Here is a 21,825-nt window from a genome sequence, read left to right as displayed (position 1 = left end):
CACTGTGCAGCGGGAGCAGGCAGGTTCAGAATGCAAAGGGGGATGCAAACGAGAGCAGATGTAATTTTTCCATCATTTCCCAAAGGATCGTCACGAACATGACAAACAAATTAACACATTTTTTAAGCTGCTGAGAAATGAGAGTGATGATAGTTTCACACATAATTATTGAATCGGTTGTTTTTTGTTCTGGAATGACAATTCTTCACAATACTGGACCAGAGCTGAAGTGAAGTGAATATGAATTAATTGAAGTTACATTACTTGAATTTAAATTAATGATCAAACACATGTGGGGGTTTCAAGATGAGGGTGAACCTGAAGCGAGTGGGAGGTGTGCAGCTGCTTGATGATGTTACCTTCGAGCAGCAACAGGAGCACAGAGGTGTAATCTTTCACGCTGTGCATGACGAACATACGATACCAGATTTCTAATCATTGTTCATCACATTCTCCCACAACCTCCATGTTGTAACAGAGAGTTAAGTTCCACGTCTAAGTGTGAAACCACCCTCACAAATGATTGTTAGATAGGAGTCACAGGGATGATATTTTTTGTAAAGCTCTCATTTTGTGAAATAAATTTTTTGGTGCAAACTTTTGATGCTGCAAAGTGTATTTTCTCTCAGGTAACATTTTCATGGAGCATTGTGAGTTTTTAATCTTGCACTTGACTTCACCGATCATTTTTAGCACTGTTTCGCAGATCACTGTGGAGCTGAGAGTACACACATACTGTACTGCTGTGTTGCGGGGAGGGTGCAACGCAACAAAACTGTAACAATCTAATGTGATGATTAGATTCACGCCTCCTTACAGAGAGGCGGATAAATCTAATGTGATCAAACTGAAAAAACAGTCCAAACATTCACCTGCACTTAGACAAGAACACAAAAAATCATTTATTCTATTCATTAATAAAAACAATCATGTGATATCTCATGTAAGACAGGGTTATTTAGAAAGAACAATAATATTTTTTGTAATTGTATATAAAAGGCACAATATGTATGTGTATAAGAATTTTGGTTTTACTCACATTTAAAATCAACTATCCAGTTTGTACCTCAAGAGGTGACTAATTAACTACCCCAACACTCCTCCGGTGGTAAGAGTTCCTGGTGCAGCCGGAGTCAGCTAATATGACCACTAGCTGCTGCTAACTGTAGCAGCCATTATCAAACAGGTCCACTTAGCCGTATTGCTAGCGGTTACTCTGGTGATATGTTGACCCTTGTTTGTAGGGTAAACATTTGACAGGTGGCCAATTCTTACATATCACACCTTAAAGTGGAACATGTCCCCAGGCAAAGACCAGAACAATACCTGAACATTATATTAAAAAAAACATCTTTCAACCCAGTTCCAAGGAAAAAAAGTAAATTAATGTTTCTGCAAACCACTGATATGTTTACATTTGTACATGACACAGCCTAAGTACCACATTGACATGTTTATGACCTGACTGTCAGGAGGTGGAGGGGATGATGGTGGGGATACAGGTAAGATGGCTGCCAAGCCAGTGACTATATGCGTTGCAACATTTGTAATACTATTGGATATTATGTATGTATTGGATATACATAGGAGATCTTAGGATAATTTCCAGCTGTGTTGATGGTGACAAAAATCTGATATTTTTAATGAGAAATCGGAACATCTCCAGCCGTGTTTGGTACGACCAAAACAGTTATTCTGAGCCAAAACATGATCATTTTCTAACGTAAACCAAGTGACTTTTGTGCCTAAATCTGTCCAGATCACATCAGTGATTTAACCTCATGAAATGTGAGGATCCATCATAAAGAAATGTTTAAAAATTTTTACATATCTGTGGTTTGCAGAAACATCAATTGCCTCACTCACTTTCTTCACAATTTGCTGCACTAAATAATCAAACTGTATTGACATGATGACAAGATGATGAAAAAAAGATGAACAAGATAGCAAGAAATATATGAAATATTCCTTTCGCGAGACAAAAAGATCAGACGGGGGAGATAAAAACACACATCTGATCAACATGACATTTTACAGATAAGATTATAGAGGAAACATATCCTTGAAAGGCACGAGGGAGGAAAGCCAAACATTATGAATAAAATGAGATAAAGCCTTTAAACGTCGGTAAATCAATGCCACGCGGCTGCATTAACGCAGGAAAATATAACGCCGCATAGTGTCAGTAATTATTATGATGAACACGCTCAATTCGAATACACACATACACATCGCCTTAATGTAAAAGTATGGGAGGGAGAGAACGATGAGGGAGAGACGGGGGAAGAAAGGAGAAAAAAATATAAAGGCACATCAGCAGGATAAACACTCTGATAAATCACTGAGAGGCAGAAAGCTGTCCAATAAATTTATCCCATCCTTTTGTTCCCGCCTGTATCTCCCTCCACAGGTGGCATAGGAACAGTGTGTGTGTGTGTGAGAGTGTGTGTGTGAGAGAGTGATGATGGAGATGACCCTGATACTGAATACTTCTATTGATGTATAAGGCAACATAAGACTCGCGCACACACACGCGACATCCGATGCAAACTACTGCCTTGACACACCTTCACGTACACACATGGCACTGGGTAATTGGGGCCCCCTGGGGCCGATCTCTGGGCTCGGGTACCAAGGGCGCGCATTCCTTACAGAGAGGCGGATAAATCAAGTGTTAATAAGCCAGCAAGCATGGAGGATCTATTTACGACTGCTCCCTCCACAAGGCCATGCCACCAGCCCAGGTGTGGTCACACACACACACACATATATATATACATACATACTTAATCTTTATCAGACAGAAGACCCCCAAGATACACATGCCCATAAAACTGTATGTCAAGGGAGAAAAAAAAACTTCTCCTCTAATGTGATATATTCAGCATTTTTCATCAGCCGCTCCTTTTTCCTATTAACCCATAATGGAGTAAGGACCGCAGCTAAATCTAACCCACTGACACAAACACACACACTCACACACAGAGTAGATTCCAGGCATATCCACATTGGTATCCGGAGCTCAGCACAGCAGCGCGGCGGAGAACAGTATTGATTCATCCAGAGAAAGTCACCTTCCCCCTCTCGCTCCACCCCGGCCGGTGCCTCGGGGCCCCCGGTCATTCCACTCAGCCAATTTGTATGGCTGTTGTTATTATTAGTGTTTCTCCGGCACGATGCTTTGGTCTCGGGGCACGGACACACCGCTTTGTGATGCCGCGCCTAATAAACATCATTGTGATTTTCCCAGGCTAGTAATTAAGTGTGGGGCTAATTTGTCATAGTTAGTTAGAGCGTGGCGCGATGCCGGGAGAGGGCTGCCTGGGAGGGGTACGGTGGCTGAGAAAGGCCAGGAGTTTAACACACACTATTCATTTATAGCCACTGCTGTATAATCACGCTGGTGCTGGCTCCCGGAGTGGCAGAGGGCCATCGCAGATCAAGGTGGGCCAGAGGTTTCTCCTGTACACAATCTGACTTGGACAGTTTTGCATACTTGATTCTATCAGGGTTTGACATATATTGGTGTTTGACAGTCAGTGACAGTAATCATTTATTTCAAAAGAAGATTCTCTGGCATGACTTAAACTTTTAGATTAGATTATTTGTATTCTAAAAAAATGTGCCTGTCTATTGAACTAAATAAACCTCAACTAATCTATCTGAAGATATTCCCACTTGACAGAATAAATGTTGGCAATGTATGTTTTTGCAAACCACGGACATGTTGTTTCTTTAGGTTCAATTTTCAATTTGATCTTGTGACAGCGCTGCGCTTATGAGCTGGTTAGGGTTAGGCACAAAAAACACTTGGTTAGGGTTGGGAAAAGATCATGTTTTGGCTTAAAATACTTGACAGCTGGAAATCGTCCAGATGTCTCCTTAAAAAATCCAATGGTGCCGTGATTACAAATATTGAAACACGGGCTTTAACTGGGGTCACTGGCTTGGAAGCCTCCTCCAAAACCATCCCCTCCAACCCTCTTGTTTGATTCAGTTTTGTTTCATGGACTGTTGCCTTTGTAATAGTCTCCACTTCTCAATATGTCAGCGCATCTTTTAAAATGTGCGTGAAAGTATATTTGTCAAAGCACGACGAGCAAATAGCAAAAGCAAGAGACACAAATTAGATTTCAGCTCATTTACTTTTTACAGACATTATAGTAAAAGAGCAATAAGTCTGAAGAAGAAAACAAGCATTACTCATATCACGGAGAACCTAATGATTTTGGCTCAGCGTTATCCCGGTCCAGGAATGTAGAAGCTATAACGTGGACACATTTGTGGTGCCAGTGCTCATAAAAGATAAAACGGTAATTAATGGGGGCAGTGAAAACAGTTTTGTAGTGAAGGCATTGTGAGATGCTGCAAGATCATTTCAAACAGAGATATTGGCATTGTTGGCATTGTACATTTCTGGAAACAACAGATTCATTTAATTTGTACATTACATGAAGAAACATAATGTATCTGTACGATATAACACATGAAAAAGTTTATATATCTGTGGTTTGCAGAAAAATCCAATGGCATTTACTCTGTTTACTGGGTTGCTTAATGGAGTAACTGAACAGTGTTCCACTGACAAAATAATTGGATTTACCACATTGTTACATATGTTATACCCAGATAGCACACATAGGGGGTTGCATGGGGAGCGTTCGCTAATTGGGAAGACACTGGCAAGACATATGCATTTTGTCGCTGCCAACGTCTTTAAAATTAGCAAAAACGCTCCGCATACTACGACTTTCTTTCCATTCTCGCTTTGTCATAGTAGCCAGGGGTTAAGTGCCTAATAGCTAGTCGCCACCTGCCATGAAATTTAAAAATGAATTCACTGTAATTGTAGTGATCTATGTGCAATGGAAGATGTTGCCATGACACTAAATTATATCTTGATAATACTGCAGACGATACTGACAAATACAATATGAGCCACACAGTGTGGATAAGGTCTTCTGTAACGAGTAACATCCCTGCGCCTTTTGCACCAACATCTTCAGGTTTATCATCGAATCATCATTTTCATTAATCCCTCATTACTTCACACTAATCTGCACACCATTAACTCCAAACTCTGTGTGTGCAAGGTGTAGTGAGCTTGCATTGCCGGGTAAACACATTCTCAAATCAATTTAGATTTTGTCGAAGTCTTTAGATTATGCACGGCGTCGGCATATCTGTGTGGTTCGCACCGTTAACGGGCTACAGCAGACGACGGACGAAGATGATAAAGGTAGTGATGGTTAAAGCCAAGGCAATCAGCTTCATGAACAATTAAACCCATCAAGAGCAGCATGCCAGTTATGTACAGGCTTGATTGTGTGCTTTCATTCAGTTGTATAACAATAATCACATTAACCCCGAAGTTACGCGCACGCTCCCACACAAACTCCGGTTTTGTTCGATGGATCTCAGGCTGCACAGCATCCGCATCTGCCTCCAGGTGAGTGAAACACATGAAAACGATCTGGACACTCGCAGTCAATGCCAAGTCAATGAGCAGCACTCCTCCCACGTTGTTCCATATCATCATGCAGATCCGAGATTGTTAGTTTTAACCCACCGGCTTTTCATCTACAAAAGACTGCCTGATTAGAGCCTCTCAAGTTGCTGCGAGAATGTTTCTGATGTGTCGCCGCAACTGAGAAGCCGATCTGTCTCTGATTGCTTTCAGTGACATACACAATTACCCAGCTGCTTCCTGTGATTAAAGCAACTCTCCTGTTTTCTAGGCCATTTCCTCTCCTCCTCCTCTTCATCCTCTTCCTTCTCCTCCTTTTCCCTCTTTCTGTAGTCATCCACCTGTCCACCCCCTCTCACCGCTTATTTCCGAGATCGCATTATGAAATCGGGCGATTATTTCTGAAACTGCCCTGTCCATGTGCTGTAAACGCACGTTGCTGCACATCTCAGCTTTCATCCTGATGCATGTTTGGTTTGATTTACAGAATCTTAGCACACATGTATAGCAAACAAACACACACTGAGTGAACAAAGAGAAGCTAACTTGAACTTTTCAGTCAACTTAAAGGGGCCATGTCGAACTTCTGTGTTGAGCTGAAAGCCGGGTGTTACTTTATGTTAGTGGACTTCATTTCTAAACTAAGGTTAGCAGCTGTTGCTCTCTGTTAGCGGAGACGAGGCGCTTGAGAATGTGCATAAAGTCACATCGACTGTTGTGGAAACTCGAGTCCTTCACAAAGAAATCCACAGTCCAGCAGCATTAAACAACTTCAACGAGCTGTCCACAGACTCTTATAGGAAACTGAGAGGGACGGGAGAGGTCTCATTTTTTCACCTCTGCTACAATCCACTCACATATGGCCATTAACGTTGAAATTCTCACTGTAGCTGCAAAGCTAAGAGCGTTAGCGTGCACCCCGTCTGAAGTGGGTCTGCAGCAACTCATGTGTGAAAGGTTGAAATAACGTTTTCTTCAAATCGATTTGGGATGTTGGGGCTACGGGAGATTCTGCCAAACAAGCTGTTTGGAGCCATTTTATTATTATTATTATTATTTTAACGCTTAAAACAAGTCCTCAGCTGTGTTTAGCTTTGAAGGTCCAGAAATGTTTTGTGAACTACAAAACTTCACCCGACTTTCCATCGGCATTAGGGTGGGTAGATCACGACCTAATTTAAATTTTTGGGTGAATTTATCCTTCATGCCTGATCTAGAAAGAAGGTATATGTATTACAAGTCACATAACATATATAACTTTCATTTTTTTGCATGCTTTTTTGTGTTATAATGAACTAAAAGCATTTCATCACGACTTGACGAAGACAATCAGTGGTCAGAAAACTAGACTCCTCCGTAGAATGAAGTGTAAAGTACATTTTAAACAAGAGGTGTTGAAGCATCTGTGTGGTGGTGCTGTCACGACCCGCATCATGCTGAAGTATATTTCTACTTTTCAAGCAATGCAGGGAGAAGGACCTACAAGACCAAGCTGACAAAATGAGTCTGGAGTCTATGTACTTCTCTCGGTCTGTGTTTCGGTATGAGTGCTTTTTTACCGAATATGAATAGTCGAAGTTAATAACTTGCAATAGTTGGGATGGTCACTTGAATCGAATATCCCATCGAGGCGAACGGTTTTCACAGTGTTCACACACAAGTGCCCAGATGTCTGTGTGTGTCTGCGTCTCTTCCCCCGCTCTCTCTTTATCCTCTGCCCACATTTCTTGTCGGCTAATTTACCCTCTTTTTCATCCTGTCACCCACTTCTTTGCTCTCTCGATCCCCTTCTCACTCAATCATCTTCTCATACTGCGCTTCTCATTTTCTCTGTTCTTTCACCCTCTTCTTTTCCTCTGTCACTTCATCCGTCTCTGTCCTGCTCTCCTCTCTGCTCTCCACATTCACAGCACTTCTCTCTCTCTCTCTCTCTGTCTATTTACCTCTCAGGCTTACTCCCTCATTTCACTTCTCTTCTGTTCACTTAACCTTCCACATCCTCATCCAGCTGCTACTTGTCCTCCAGCTGCCTCCGGCTCTTCTCTCTTCTTCCTGACCCAGTCACCTACTTTGGGGTGGCACCCAAGCCTCCCTTGAGCAAGGCAGCACTTGGGAAATTACGCCTTTTGTGTGATGTTTGGGAGAAGAGTGAATGTGCAGTAGATTGGGGTAGGATCAGGAGATTTTTCTCTTAGGTGCAGCTTGTGGGAGGTTGTGATTTCTCCTGTTTCTGCCTGCTGTTGATGGCCTTCACAGTTTCTATTAAGCTGTAAAAAAAGACCCCTCTGGTGAATGTGAACTTCCCCCGCCACTAAAGCTCACAGTGAACTTCTAAGTCTGCCAGATCACGCCAGCGCCACGTTCCCGGTGCCGACTCCGGCAACTGCAAACGCACACATAATTTCCCCCGACTCTTTCCCCATTTCTCCAAATATGAGGGGATTTACTCCAGGCCAAGACACTCCCCTGCTGTTAATCCTTATTCTTTATAATTCTCCACACACAGAGTCTCAGCCTATGTGTGCATGTGTGTGTGTGCGTTCGAAAGATTGATGCTTGTGCATACATCAGATGAGCTTCACTGTGTGAATCACAAAATATTGAAAAGGTTATGCCTGACAGGAAATTATCATAGGCCTTAGCTTTTCCACGCCACTCATGCATGTGTACAGTGCTGTGTGTGTGTGTGTGTGTGTGTGTTTGTGTGTGTTGTCCCAAGCCAGCCCATCACAGGCACAACAAATCACATATTAACCTCACTGGCACAAAGCATTTACCAAAACGGCCATCTGCATTTTAATGACAAAGTCTAATTTATCTATGGCTAGCGTACATTATTACAGGAGACTCTAAATATTCCTCACAACACACAGAAATTCACATGGCTGTCTCATTTCTGCTGATGGCGACGCTATGCTAATGGCGTTAGAATTTCCTGTGCTTCCTTCCCAGACAATCCAATCACGGAGAGGTTTACGTCGATGTGTCTTGGGATGCATATGTGCAAAAGAGTTTGTATGTATGCATATCACTGCAGTCGCAGGAAAACCGATCACTGCAGTGTGCAAGTTGTGCTTTTCCTGAGAAGGGTTGCATGGTTATCTATGAGTTGAGTGAATATGCTGACCTTATGAACAATTTTAACCTTTTTAATGGTTTAAAGTGTCATCTTACAGCTGCTGGTAGTCAGTGTTTGCAGGACTCTAACATATACACAGTGTTGTTAAAAGTACCACACAGTCACGCTTGAGTAAAAGTAAAGATATCGTGTTAAAATATTACTTTGGTAAAGGTCAAAGTCGCCCATACGAATAGCATTAGAATAAAAGTCTTAAAGTATCTGATCTTAAATGTACTTAATTATCAAAAGTATAAGTAAAAGTAAAGTATACATATACTTACATGTATGTATATACTGTATATTATGGGTCGACTGGTGATCAGATAGATTCAACATATTACTGATCACGAGAATCTGTGTTTTTTTTGGCTCTGATGCCGCATGTAATCTGTGAAGTAACTAGTAACCTAAGTTACTGAATTGATGTAGTGGAGTAAAAAGTATAATATTTGCCTGGAAAATGTAGCATAGTCAAAGTATGAAGTATGGTAGAATTTAACTACATTTTAAGTACATTTACTCAAATACTGTACCTTGGGTGCTTGTACCTTACTAGAGTATTTCCATTTTCTACTTCTGTATACTTTCACTCCACTACATTTTGAAAGCAAATATTGTGCTTTTTACTCACTACCTCTATTTGATAACTTTAGTTACTAGTTTCTTTTCATACTGGATGCTGCATCAGAGACAGTGACAGTGTATCAGCCTTTGGATAATATATACTGTATATATGTACAATATATTCACTTTTACTTGTACATTTGACACTTGAGTACATTTATTGACATAAAATTAGTTTTGATACTTGAGCACATTTAATATCAGACAATTTAAGACTTTTTCCTCAAGTATACAGGTGATGTTTATACATCACATGTATTTGTCGAGTTTGATTCACTGGTCTCGTTCATTTCCCAAGAACTGGTGGAGTTCATACCAGCGACTGTACAGCAACAAGCTGGTTTCTCTGAAGTCAGGGAGCCCAGACAGGGGAGGTGGCTGAATTATTTTCTCTAGCTGAAACAGTGTTGGAGGAAGGTGTCTAATTTAGGATTTGCAGTATAAGACTAAGCTCATCACTGCCCTTTCCATATGCCTATACAGTACCACGCTGCTGAGTGGCATGGTGTTGATAGTATTATAATACTATAATCCATATAGCATTCTTATAAAGCACAGCTGTACAATTCTGTTGCAGGATTAACATTTCGGTTTCTCCCTTTCCTGTAACTTCTCCACACGGCAAACAATCTCTATCCATGGGCTAACTCAACACCTGGCCAAAGAGTGATTTATGGAGCCAACACTGTTAATAACGACGCTCCTCACATTCAGTACATTTCACACAAATAGACATGAGCTTGAGTTTAAGTGACTGATGCAGTACACTCACTGCCCTAATCTGTAAATAATTATATGTTAAGCTCTATATGGAAAAAAGTGCAATACTGTAAAAAAATAAAAAAAATAAAACTAGAAACAATGATTTTCAAGTGGAGTAATTGGTACTGTGTGGGCAATCTGTATGCGTGCATCATCCGCCTCCATCCACAACAGAAGCAGCAGGTCTTATATGTTAATCTCCACCTCAGTCACAAATCCTTTGAAATTAGCTCCTAGCTGAGGTGTGAAAATAAGAAGTTAGACTGTACGGTGAAGAACAAGGTTGGAAATGTGGCGAACAGAGTTACTCAACACACTGTATCATCGGCAAAGCAGAAATAAGAATTAACTGGAGATGAAAGAATCTGTACCAACACAACAAAACACAGAACTGGTACATGTAGTCTATCAACAACACTGTAACACAACATCTGGCCAATAAACAACAAGGGCGAGAATGATTCTGCATACGGGAAGCAGTTCTGTATGCAGAGGAAGTGTCGAGTATGTACAGGAACTACAGCCCGCGGTGAGTCGAGCATTCGGCTCTTCAGTGCTTCTTAATGATCTCGGCAACGAGCACTCCAGGGCAAAGCTGCACTTCTTCACAATAGAGGGAGATTTTGTCGCTGAGTTTAGGGGTGCGATGGCTCCACATCCAGTTAGTTTTGTAATATACAAAAGCTGAGAATGTGAGGAGTTTCCCTTACAAAGTGTCAAAAATGCCTTTTCACCTGTTAAAATCACAATTTAAAGTGTTAAAGGAATACTTCCCCATGAAACTGGCTATTTTCACTTGTAAAAAACATTTTAATGTGAAAGAAAGAAGATAATGTCACAGTGATTGACTTTATTCACGTATGAGGTATAATTTTCACATGTAAATGTCAAACAATCACAAGTGATTGGCTTTTTTTGCCACGTGTGGATCAGAAATTCAACATGTGGAAAACAAATCAAGTGAAATGTGCACCTTCACATGTGAAGTAGATATTTTCACACAATTCCAGACGTGATTGGCTTTTTATCAAGCAAACAAACATTTTAACATGTGAAAACAAAATAACGTCACATCTGATGTGGACATTTTCACAAGTGATTGGGTTTTTTTGACAAATGAACGAAAAGTTTCACATAACAAAGTCAGATTTTGTGAAATGTGTGAAGTATTTTCCTGTATGTTCAGATTTGTGATAGATTTTCCATGTCTGGGAACAGCTACAGTAGGCAGGATCAAGAAGGATTTGTTTGTTCATTATTTGCTAACATTAATAACTACCCGCAGTGATTGAAATGTAAATAAGAACATTTACTTCTACTTTCTACTTCACTGCATTTCAGAAAGACTTACTGACAGCTTTAGTTTCTCTGATTAAGATTTCACATTCAAAACATATGAGGAGCTGAAGTAGCAGTGTGTAAAGTACCTAAAGTGACCACACATTGACAAATCACAACATTAAGCAATACTATCCAATAATGCAAACGATATGACTCTCGAAGGTGCGTTTCTACATAATGAAAACATGATGCTGGCTCTACTTTTGTACTACTTCCAAGTATTGCTGTTGACAACTGGATTGTTTCTGTTTTCCTCAGAGTAACAACAACCAACAACACAGAACAAAGTGTGAGTTTATAGTTTCATTTAGTCTACGATGGAGACGTGGAAGCAGATAGAAATGGTGCCAAGCTGCCAGCCTTACTACATCGCCAGTCAGCCTTCATTTTCCCGGAAGATTTCGCGCCCGTCGGCAATCATAATTGCAAAATGAAAGCGAGGTTTATCTAAATGCCAGCGGTGTCATTATTTTGGAGTTACTGCATTTACTTCATAATGATGTGTTGAAACAAAGAGTGTTTTTTTAACCATGGTATTTATACTTATACTTAAGTAGAGGATCTAAAACCACCACTAGCCATGTAAATTACACACACACATTACAACCAGGTGTGTGATCAATAACCTCGATCGAATGGCACCTGAATGACACCAACCAAACTCTCGTTTCTGTCAAGGTGATATTGGTGAAATACATCATCGGGCTGTTTACGGCTGGCTGATGGCCAGGAATCTCCGTCCTCCCTTGAGCATTTTAAAGAGCTGCAGCTGGGTATATTAGTGATGAAATGGGTCTCGTGTACAGCTCGGGGACCTGCCATGACTATGTGCTAAACTGGGCATCCTAATGAAATAAAAAGGCTGCGTGTACCATTGAGTTACCTGTAAAGGCTCGAGCTGTCCCCAGTGACATAGAATAATGCATTTAATGTGTTTTGGCTGTATGAGAAAATGTATTTCTCCCGCACTCCCACAGCAACACGGGGATGAAGGGAAGGAGAGAAAGAAGGGAGGAGAGAAGAAAGAAGAAAGAAAAATGTTTGGAAAGAGGAGAGAGAGATAGATAGAGAGAGAGAGAGAGAGAAGGACAAACAATGAATAGGAAAAAAAGGGGGGGAAGAGTCAGGGGAGGATAGGAGAGGGAGGAGGTAGAAAAACAGAAAGCACAGTGTTTGCAAATCACAAATTAAAAGCATAAACGTTCTCCGCATCAAACCACGTCCCAGAGGAAATACGGGCCTTTCAGCATAAAAACCTTATTCGGAGCAGGTAGCTAGGTAGAGACAACCTCTCTCCTTGGCTTAGAGCTGCAGTTAAGTAAAAATAAAAGCACTAGAGGAATATTAACTGTAATGTTATTCTGACACAGATATAGGCCTGTCTTTCTCTGCTGCATCACAGGGTACATACCACGACGACGGGAAAGATTGTGTAGTTAGGAAAGCATGCAAACTTTCCCTTTACAAAAGACACACAAGGATTAGGAAAGTGTGGAACATTTCAATGATGTCATGATCAACTAGAATGGCACTCAGTAGAGCGCATACCTCCGCCAAGGCCCAGCAGTCCCTTAGATGCCAATCACCTAAATATACCTCAAAATCCATGCGTAAGTCCCTGAGAAATTAACGAAAATGTTGAAAATGGCGTCTCACAATGTTAAAGAAAGGGAGAAAAAATGATCTGTCCCTGTATCCTGATCAAAAGTTAATGGTATCTATTCTGGGCCAAACAAACAGCGACCCACTCACAAAAAAACATTGCTCCACACTGCTAATAGTGGTTTAAAACTCCCCAGGGTGCCTTTAAAAATCTGCGATGGTTTCTCAACAGTTCTGTAGTCTGTGCTACAGATCCAGGAAACAATTAATTATCCTTCAGGGTTCATGAGTCATGAAATCAAACATGAAATGCTCTTGCCATATGGTAGCGCTGTTCCTGCCAAAAATAATGAGGTGTTTGCTGGCTCTTGGCCTAACTTCCATCAGTCTTCACTAAAATCTGTTTGGCGTTTCAGTTATTCTGCCGGCATATAGGAGATGGAGAGGCAGCGATGTGTTTGTGTTCATCACTCAGGCGGCGGCATTATGACGGATTGAACTGGACTGTCTGCGTGAATCCAACAAAGAGACACATCTCTTTCCTATATGTACAGATGCGGCGTGTTGATACACATGTATGGACACCTCAGAGGATTAAGAGAGCGGTGTGAAAGAGCCGGAAAAGAAGTTAGACTTACCTCACCTGACATTAAAATGCATAACGGGAAGGATCAACTCATAAAGATAGCAGTGTTGCACTAAATGCAACATAAAATATACTGTAAGTATCTGTAATCATCTAGTAAAATTAAAATAATCAGCACTCACCACCCTGATCAGTGCTGACGGTGATGATGGCCACCTGACGAGGGAAGGAGCTCAAGTCAGACACTCCGTTTAGGGACTCGATCTCAAAGGTGTAGTTGGCGTGTGCCGAGAAGTCCACGACAGTGACGGTGCCGTTGGTCAGGCCCAGAGGTCGCGGCAGGAAACGGAGATCCTCCTCACAGAGCTGGCAGTGGTTGGGCTCGGGGCCGCAGCGCTTGCACTGGACGTTGTAGGTGAGGTCGCGGCGGCCCCCGGTGTCGCTGGGCGGTGACCACTCCAGCATCAGACTGGTGTCGTTCAGGTTAAACATCAGGTTGCGGGGAGGAGATGGAGGGCCTGAAATGAGTGAATACATAAATCATTTTGTAAGCTTTAGCTGATGTCATGAAGAGAAGATACATGTTGGGTTGTTGGTGTTGACTTTGCACCAGACGTCAGGCTTCAACCTAAGGTCATGGGCTTAGAGATTGAGACATGAAAAATGGAGCTGTTTTTTTTTACCCAAATGAAGCTCTGTCAAAAGATAAATGAGGACATTTTTTTCTTTCACAATCTGCCTTTGTTTATAGCTCAATACTGATATAACCTTGCCTTTTAGTTTTCTGCTTTCCAATGCTTTAAAAGTCCAGACACACAATTCTCAATTTAAAATTGAAATTCTGGCATCCTGTCTTCCAGACCTGCTTTTGCAAAACCTTCATCAACCACCAGCGCACAGAAAGTTGTGACACACCATATTTATCCATGGGGCATCCAAGAAGTCCACCAGTGCCTGTTGATCTATATTTAAAGAGCACATTGCAAATTGTTACGTTGAAGCGCACTACGCAGTTGTGAAAAAGTACATTCAAACTCAGAAAAGATTTAATAACAATATTAATTAGGTCATCGTACAAACTCAGAAAGAGTTATTTGATGTATTTCCATAACTGAGTAAACAAGCCATCCTCAGAGGGGAATAAGATCCCCAGAGTGCTGTTTGAAGCTAGAAAGGTGGCTACTACGAAGCGTCCTGCGAATATAAACAAAGAAAAACAGTATGAAATTGTTCTGCCCTTTGAGGAAAGTTTGTTTACTCAGTTTATTTCGTCATGACAATGAATCAGTGAAGATTTTTTTCTCATCTCATCTCCTTTTTTCTTCTTCCCCAAAACGACGTAGTGCATCCAAACTTTTCCCGGTGGTATTATTCTTGGTGCCACAAAAGAAAACCAAATTGCTTTCCATTTTCATCAGAGTAACAACTTTGAGTTTATTCATTACTTTAGTTTATAATGGAGACGTGAATGCAAATAGAAATGGCATTCATATTCCCAGGAGACGTTGTGCCCAGTTGCACGGTGAAAACGAGGTTTAAACAGAACCAATATAAACGCAGATGGTGTCGTTATTCTATAGCAATCCACACCCCGGAAAAACTTTTAATATCACATATTACCGCTGTTCCACATAGCTCTTCTAATATATTCCTCGCTAGCACAGTACATGTTCTGAGTTATTTCACCTCCCTTAAATTTCACTTTTGTGCTTTCTGGATGTGTGTTTGTGTGTCCGGGTAAGTGTTGTGCTGTAGCAGGCAGCCAGCTGTCAACAGGGTGGAGTTAAAAGGCCTGAGGGATTTGAACACTCCCGTCCTGCCAAGCTCACTGTCTGCCTAGACAATGGGATATTTCCCTCTCCTTCACCATCCCTCCATCCCTCTCCCTCCCTACCTTTGCTAAAAATCTCCGCAGACACTCAAGCTCCTCCTCCTCCTCCTCCACTGCTGTCAGCGTATGTCCATTCCCCCTCTCTTTATCTCCTCCTGCCTCGATCGGCCATTATCTCACCTCCTCTATTCTCTCCATCGAGGAGAATCCACCCACCTTCCCCTCCCGCAGAGCAACCCCACTGCCATCAATCAGCTTCTATTCTCCTCTAGGGGGAGATTGGTATCAGCACCCTCCTCCCTTTCTCTCTTCACTGTCTTCTCCATCCAGTCTTTACACTTTCTCTCCACCTTTATCTCTCCTCCTGTGACATCCTCTCTTTCTTGCTCTCTACCTTTGTCTTCCTCTCAAGCCCCCAGTCTTCAATCTCCCTTTTCTTTTTTTTTTCTTTTTTATACTTAGACATCAAGCAAATAGTTTATGCTCTGGCCTACAAGCTCCTGATTAAAATGCATTATGCGAGTAAACAGAGCTCACAGCTTGTTAGGATAGATGTGATAGTCTACATGGGCACCTGAGTGGAGCAAATGCATCGCCATTATTCAGTTAGGGGGAGCGATACTATTTTTTTGTTACCCCACTTTATGTCCTATTAAAAATGAACCGATCACCTCACAGTCCCTGCAGTCAGGTGATTATATTTAAGCAGCGTATATCAGTGATATTCACCTTCTTTCAGCGGCTGACAAAAACAAGCAATTAAAAAAGTCACACGTTTTTGGACCTCCCGCTGAGTTGCGTCTGTCAAACACGTCACTGATCGTTTGCCACAGCTTTCTTTGGCTGTTAATCACAATCTGTCAGTCCACGCAGGAGTTGTGTTTTCAGACGACTGTTAATAAAGGTGAGAAACACGCCATTTAGCTGAACTGCTACTACGGGGCTGAAAAATGAACATAGGAAAAGTGTGGCTCCATACGAGTCTCCAGAGGCTCCAAGATCCCAAATCAATTTGAGAAAAGCCATTAGTCGCTCCCTCTTTAAGACCAAATCAATGCAGCTTCTATGCTTAAAGGATTGGCGCAAACCCCTGGATTTTCATTTTTGTGGGCAAGTTTATTCTTTCAAGTAGCTAAAAGTGGGATTGTACTGTCATCATGATGTTGAGTTGATTTGTCACTCAAAAAATCTATTTCCCTAAAACACTGACTTTGTTTTATCAAATACATTTAAATTTCCATTTAATTCTATTATACATTATAAGTTCTAGTAAAGTATCTAATTTATGTATTTCTGTCACGTTGAGTCAACGTTGAGACTCCATTAAGTCTAACGTGGCTATTCAACATTAGCATTTGCATCACTTTAATCTGTTGAGAAGTAGTGGAGGGTAAACACACACGCATAAGCATAATTCTGCATGTTTTTCAAATGCAACATAGGATTTACTGACCTATTTGATGAGTTTACCAAAACTTAACTTGAGACAGTGCAGCCAGTTTTCATTAACCCGCCCCACTTCATCCCTCCATCTGTGGGTTTGTCGCTCCTCTCCTTGCCCATCATTTCCTGTCCCGATCCACCCAGTTATACTCCTATGCCTTCAGTCTAACTAATCAAAACTGCTGGTGGAATATGTTTTAGATTACAACTTCTTCTGTTGGAGGACGTCCAGTCCGCCTTGCCAATTATTAATGTTCCTGAGGTTGCTCCTCCATTTTAACGAATAACCAGGCACCCATGTAGTGAACTCCTCATAGTCTGCTGAGTTGTAAGTCCCGCACAGTGCATGCTTGTACAGGGAGGAAGACGTGACCTTTGAACGGTTTTTGTGTGGACGACTGAGTTCAACACCAACTGTTGAGAAGCCCTTGAACAAGGCATTAAAGGTGCGATATATAAGATAGCTGATTGATGAGTCTCAGCCCTCAGTCAAACAGTGATACTTAGGGTTGGTGGCCAGCCCAGCCCAAAGCATCAGAGCAACACTCAACAAGCAATCTATCTAACTATCTTTCTCCATCAATGCATCTTAAAAAAAGGTTGTGTTTTGAGCCTGGTGTCCATCTTTTCACATCTTAGCTCAGAGCAATCCTCAAAATGTAATATACTGAGAATTTAGCCTGTTTATTGGTCTAATATCTTTATCTTAATATGTAGAGGTTTATAAAAAAGGAGTTTAAGGAGATATAGATCTTGAAATACAAAGCATATCTAAACCTTATTTTTAAGATTTTAGGAAATGGGTGAACGAGAGAGAGGGGATGACAGGCAGCAAGAAGCCATGGGTTGAACTACCAGGTGAGCTACCCTCTCACTCCTAAACCTAAAACTGCTATAAACCAGTAAATTAAGGGATTAACTGATCTAGTAGCTATCTAACAGTGAGAGACTGCTATTCCACTGGAGAGACTGTAGATTTAAAAGTGTGGATTTCTATGAGTAAGCGTTGCATCATGTGAGTGTAAATTTAGAGATGAAAACCTTGTATGAAGAGCCTTTCTGAAGATTTCCTCTTCAAACACTGCATCCTGCAGCCAACTGTAAACCCACAGCCTCTCCACCATGGTTTGGCTCCGTCTTGCCATAAAAGACAAATACACTCTTCCGCCCTGTAGAGCTCTCAGTCGTGGCCCCCGTCTATCTCACTGACAGCTAAATGGCTTTTTAATTAAAGGAGAATTAGTCCGGTTAAACTGTAATTTAATGCAAATATGAAGTCGTAATGACAGTCAGTGAATCATCAATGAGGACGAGGCAGCTGAACAAAAGCCGTGTAATTCACCCAGAGGCTCTCTAATGTACAGTTTCACACCAGATAAGTCCTGGAAGACGAGACTGGATTTAAAGCCGCGGCGAATATTGAGAGACGGCTCAAGTAATCCACCAGCTCGAGAAATGAAGCAATAACTCACCCACACTGGGTGGAGTACCCTGTACATGTATGTGGTTTCGTGCTAAATGAGTGAGCCTCGTTTGCGCCTATACTCACGTGTACAAGCCATGGTTGGAGGATCTTTCTCGGCCCTGAAGAAGCCCTTCTCACAGCGGCAGATAGCGGCTCCTTCTCCATAGCTGAAACTGTGCGGAGGGCACTTTGAACACTTGATGTTTCCAGCGTACGCCTTGTAGAAACCTGGGTGGCACGCTGGGGATGACAGAGAGACAGTATGACAAGGTGTGAGAAGTGGCAGCACAGGTAAAAATATCACACTGAAACGTGCACACATAATGTACATGAGGACGCAGGGGAAACATTCATCGCTGCCATGAATGTCAATCAACAGGAGGCGTTTGAGTCGTCTGCCATGGATTCATGACTTGAGCATCATCAGTTATGCTAACTTTGTCTAGTATTTATCAGAAATTCATATCTCAGAGCATTAACGACTTTTAACACATTCATTAAAATCAGGTTTTCTTTCAAATATGGAAATTGATGCAGCAAGGTTCACTCAAATATAATGAGACCATCTGCTCCGCTGAGAACTTTTACTCAAAGTATTCAAAAGTATGATTTAGAGCTTGACGGACACACAAAGACACACAATGTATATTCATGACTTCACTTATGAATGCTTTCTTTTTTTAAAGAGTTCATCCCTTTTTCTCAGGTGGAATCAAAACGCAATGCATAACACATTTTTCAGGGTTAATCCTGAGGATGCTGATAATGCCGATTGCTGATGTTTATTTCTTAATAAATAATCAAAGCTGAGGGAAATGTAACGAAAGGCTGAAGGGTTCCTTGATACAAAACAAATATATCACGTTACACATGTCTGAGGGTGAATTTGTTGTAGTTTTTTTGGACGGTTTCATCTTTATTGTGGTTCACTTGTTCATTCGTAAAAGTACATATAAAACTGTTTTATAAATCAACGGTTTTTCATTTGAAAAGAGAACATGAGCAGATCTTTTTTATTTATTTTTTTTATTTCTATTTTGGGTTTCCAGTCTTCCAAGGCTTCATGGCGTCAGAGATTTCTGAAAAGTTGCAACAAAAGAAACAAAAGGTGCTCACAGAATTTGGCCAATGTGCCAACCAAATGCACGGTGAAATAAGCTTTTTTCTCAGAGGACATTTTAAAAGTTGCAGTGGGAAAAATACAGGCTTAAATGATCAAATAAATTATGGTTTAATAGCTGGCTTACTGACACACACACAAAAATGGCTGTTAATGTTTTAAGTACTATGCTTTTCCTGCTATAAAAAATGTGTGATAAAAGGCCTTTAAGACATTTAAGCAACATTATGTGGAAATTGGCATCACAGTTTCTGAGTGCAACACCAAAACCCCCTCAAAAAACTAAGGACGTCATAACAATGTTATGTGTTGAAACTGGTACGTTGAAGTTAACATGTATGTAACGCTGTGATCCTACCCTCTCACTGAACTTATATAGTGCAGAAACAAGTGATAGTTCACACTGCCCTCTCACTGCGGGAATCATGCGCCAATACTTCGCCTCGCCGTCTGTGTGAAAGTTGCAGATGCGGAGAGCGGGGACAGCTTCGCTCAGGCTCTGACCAGCCTCTGGAGGTAGTATCAGAGCCGCAGCGGAGGCGAGACAGCGGAACAGGGGTGTGTCGGTCTGTTCACAGTCTGACAACTAAACAGATCCTTCACTCATCGAATAAAAGAGAGAAGTCCCACACTTCAACCCACAAAGCAACATTACAGGACCAAACAACAGTAATGTGGTAAGTGGTTGTCTTTGGCAACTTATATGAGGAAAAAAATACTGCATCCATACGTGGAAAAGCCATTCTGTCATTCTGTCTGTCCTACCGAGTCTTCACACATTACCGCCCGAAAAACAGCATCTGTCCCCGGCAGCAGAGCTAGGCAGCTCCTGCAGTTGAATGGCGGTGATTATGTAACGCGTTTCAGAGCAAAAAACTTTAACCTTTGTCTCCTTCCACTATTGTGTTGTTGCAATTACTGTCTCTGGCAAAAAATCACCTCGATTGTCAGCCCTCCCCACTGAGACAGCATCCCTCCCCTGGAGTGAGAGAGCCAGACAGGGTCTGCTGTTTACTGATGGCGATTATGTATTTATATCATTTTGAGCAAAAAACATAACTATGTCATATAGTTAGACATTGTAACCGCTTCCATATGATTATAAAAAGTTGGCCGATACATGTATTTACCTTGAAAAATACAGAAAATACAAGGATGTCAACGTCTTGTACCGTCACGCCTCTCTTTGGTTCTGCTGCTTGGTTCAGTGTGAACAAACAAAGGCGGCGTGAAGGCGAGCCTTCGTTGCAGCAATAATGCGGAGTCTCTAGGGCTAGAGACACCATTCACCCTATTACAAGACACTGTACCATCAAAATGATTTTAAAGCCGTTATTTTACAGTAAAAAAGTTAAATAATGTTGCTTTGATAGAAAAACATCATGGTTAATATACTCACCAAACGCACAGTGTATAAACCTTCTTTACCAGAAGAGATTTTAAATGTCACAGCAGGAGAAGCACAGGTTTAAATGATACAATAAACGATGGGACACTTAAACATAATGACTGTTAATGTTATAAGTAACACCTGTGCTTTTCCTGATGTAACAAATAAGGCCTAAAAAGGTATAACTATGATATTATAACGCAAATAGCACGGATCTGGCAAGATGTGCGACACTGTGAGTGAAATCTGCACGGGGCCAAGAGGAGAGGCCTGATCAGTAAAAGTGGAAGCACCTGCATATGAGTACCATGTGCCAAATCTACCCTGGATAAACAAGTGGCTAAATATAAAGCACGTTGAAATGGGAATGCAAATACACTCTGCACCTGTAGAGGCTGCATGTCACGATGAGATAAACAGACATGTACGCACACAACATTATAAGAAGACATGCTGGACTGTAAGGGTCAGAAAATACCGCTCTGACCATTTATTCTCGATAACTTTATTCACACTTTTGTTTCTCACTACTTTTAAATAGAAGTCTTGTCTTCTATCAGTTGACATTTCCACCGAATGTAGCTTTGTTTAAACTGAGGCCAAATTATTTAGATAAGATAACTTCTTTGTTATATTCATCACGTCTTTTTCAAAGAAGACATTTTGACGAAGCAAACGTGCAAAGTTGTGATTTTTACACCTGTGATTTCACACCATGACACGTCAAAGTGTCAGCTGTGAAAGGAATACATTGAAAACATTTCAATAGATTAATATGACATTTAAAGTTAGAAGAAACACTGTTTCAGTCTAACCACTAAGAACAAAGAGTGTCTGAAGCTGTAAATCTCTGTACTCTTTCCTAACAGAGAGAGCGCTTTTTAAACACCTCGGCTTGGTGCATGGAAAATGTTGCCAGAATGAGTCTGTTTTTGTTCTAATCCAGCACTGACAGCTGAACTTATTCCAGGAGCTGTGTGTATGAAAGCGTGTAATGAAGAGGCTTGCTGTTGGATTCACAGCCACACAAAACACACACGCTGCCATCAAATCCAAGTTTTCTGTATTAAAAA

The 21,825-nt window shown here is 41.2% G+C and overlaps 1 protein-coding gene across 1 annotated transcript in view; it reads right to left on the bottom strand.

Moving 5' to 3' along the window:
• The window catches only part of epha6 (eph receptor A6), a 182,396-nt gene that overhangs the window by 65,375 nt on the left and 95,196 nt on the right, over window positions 1–21,825 (bottom strand). Inside the window, exons 4-5 of the mRNA XM_084361638.1 lie at window positions 18,327–18,482; window positions 13,686–14,021 (exon numbers count right to left, since the gene is read on the bottom strand). Of these exons, the coding sequence (XP_084217764.1) occupies window positions 13,686–14,021; window positions 18,327–18,482 (492 nt within the window). The remainder of the gene's footprint in view (window positions 1–13,685; window positions 14,022–18,326; window positions 18,483–21,825) is intronic.

Source organism: Pagrus pagrus (assembly GCF_965226575.1).
Source record: "Pagrus pagrus genome assembly, chromosome: 9".
NCBI lineage: Eukaryota > Metazoa > Chordata > Actinopteri > Spariformes > Sparidae > Pagrus > Pagrus pagrus.
This window is presented reverse-complemented; position numbering and strand designations above follow the sequence as displayed.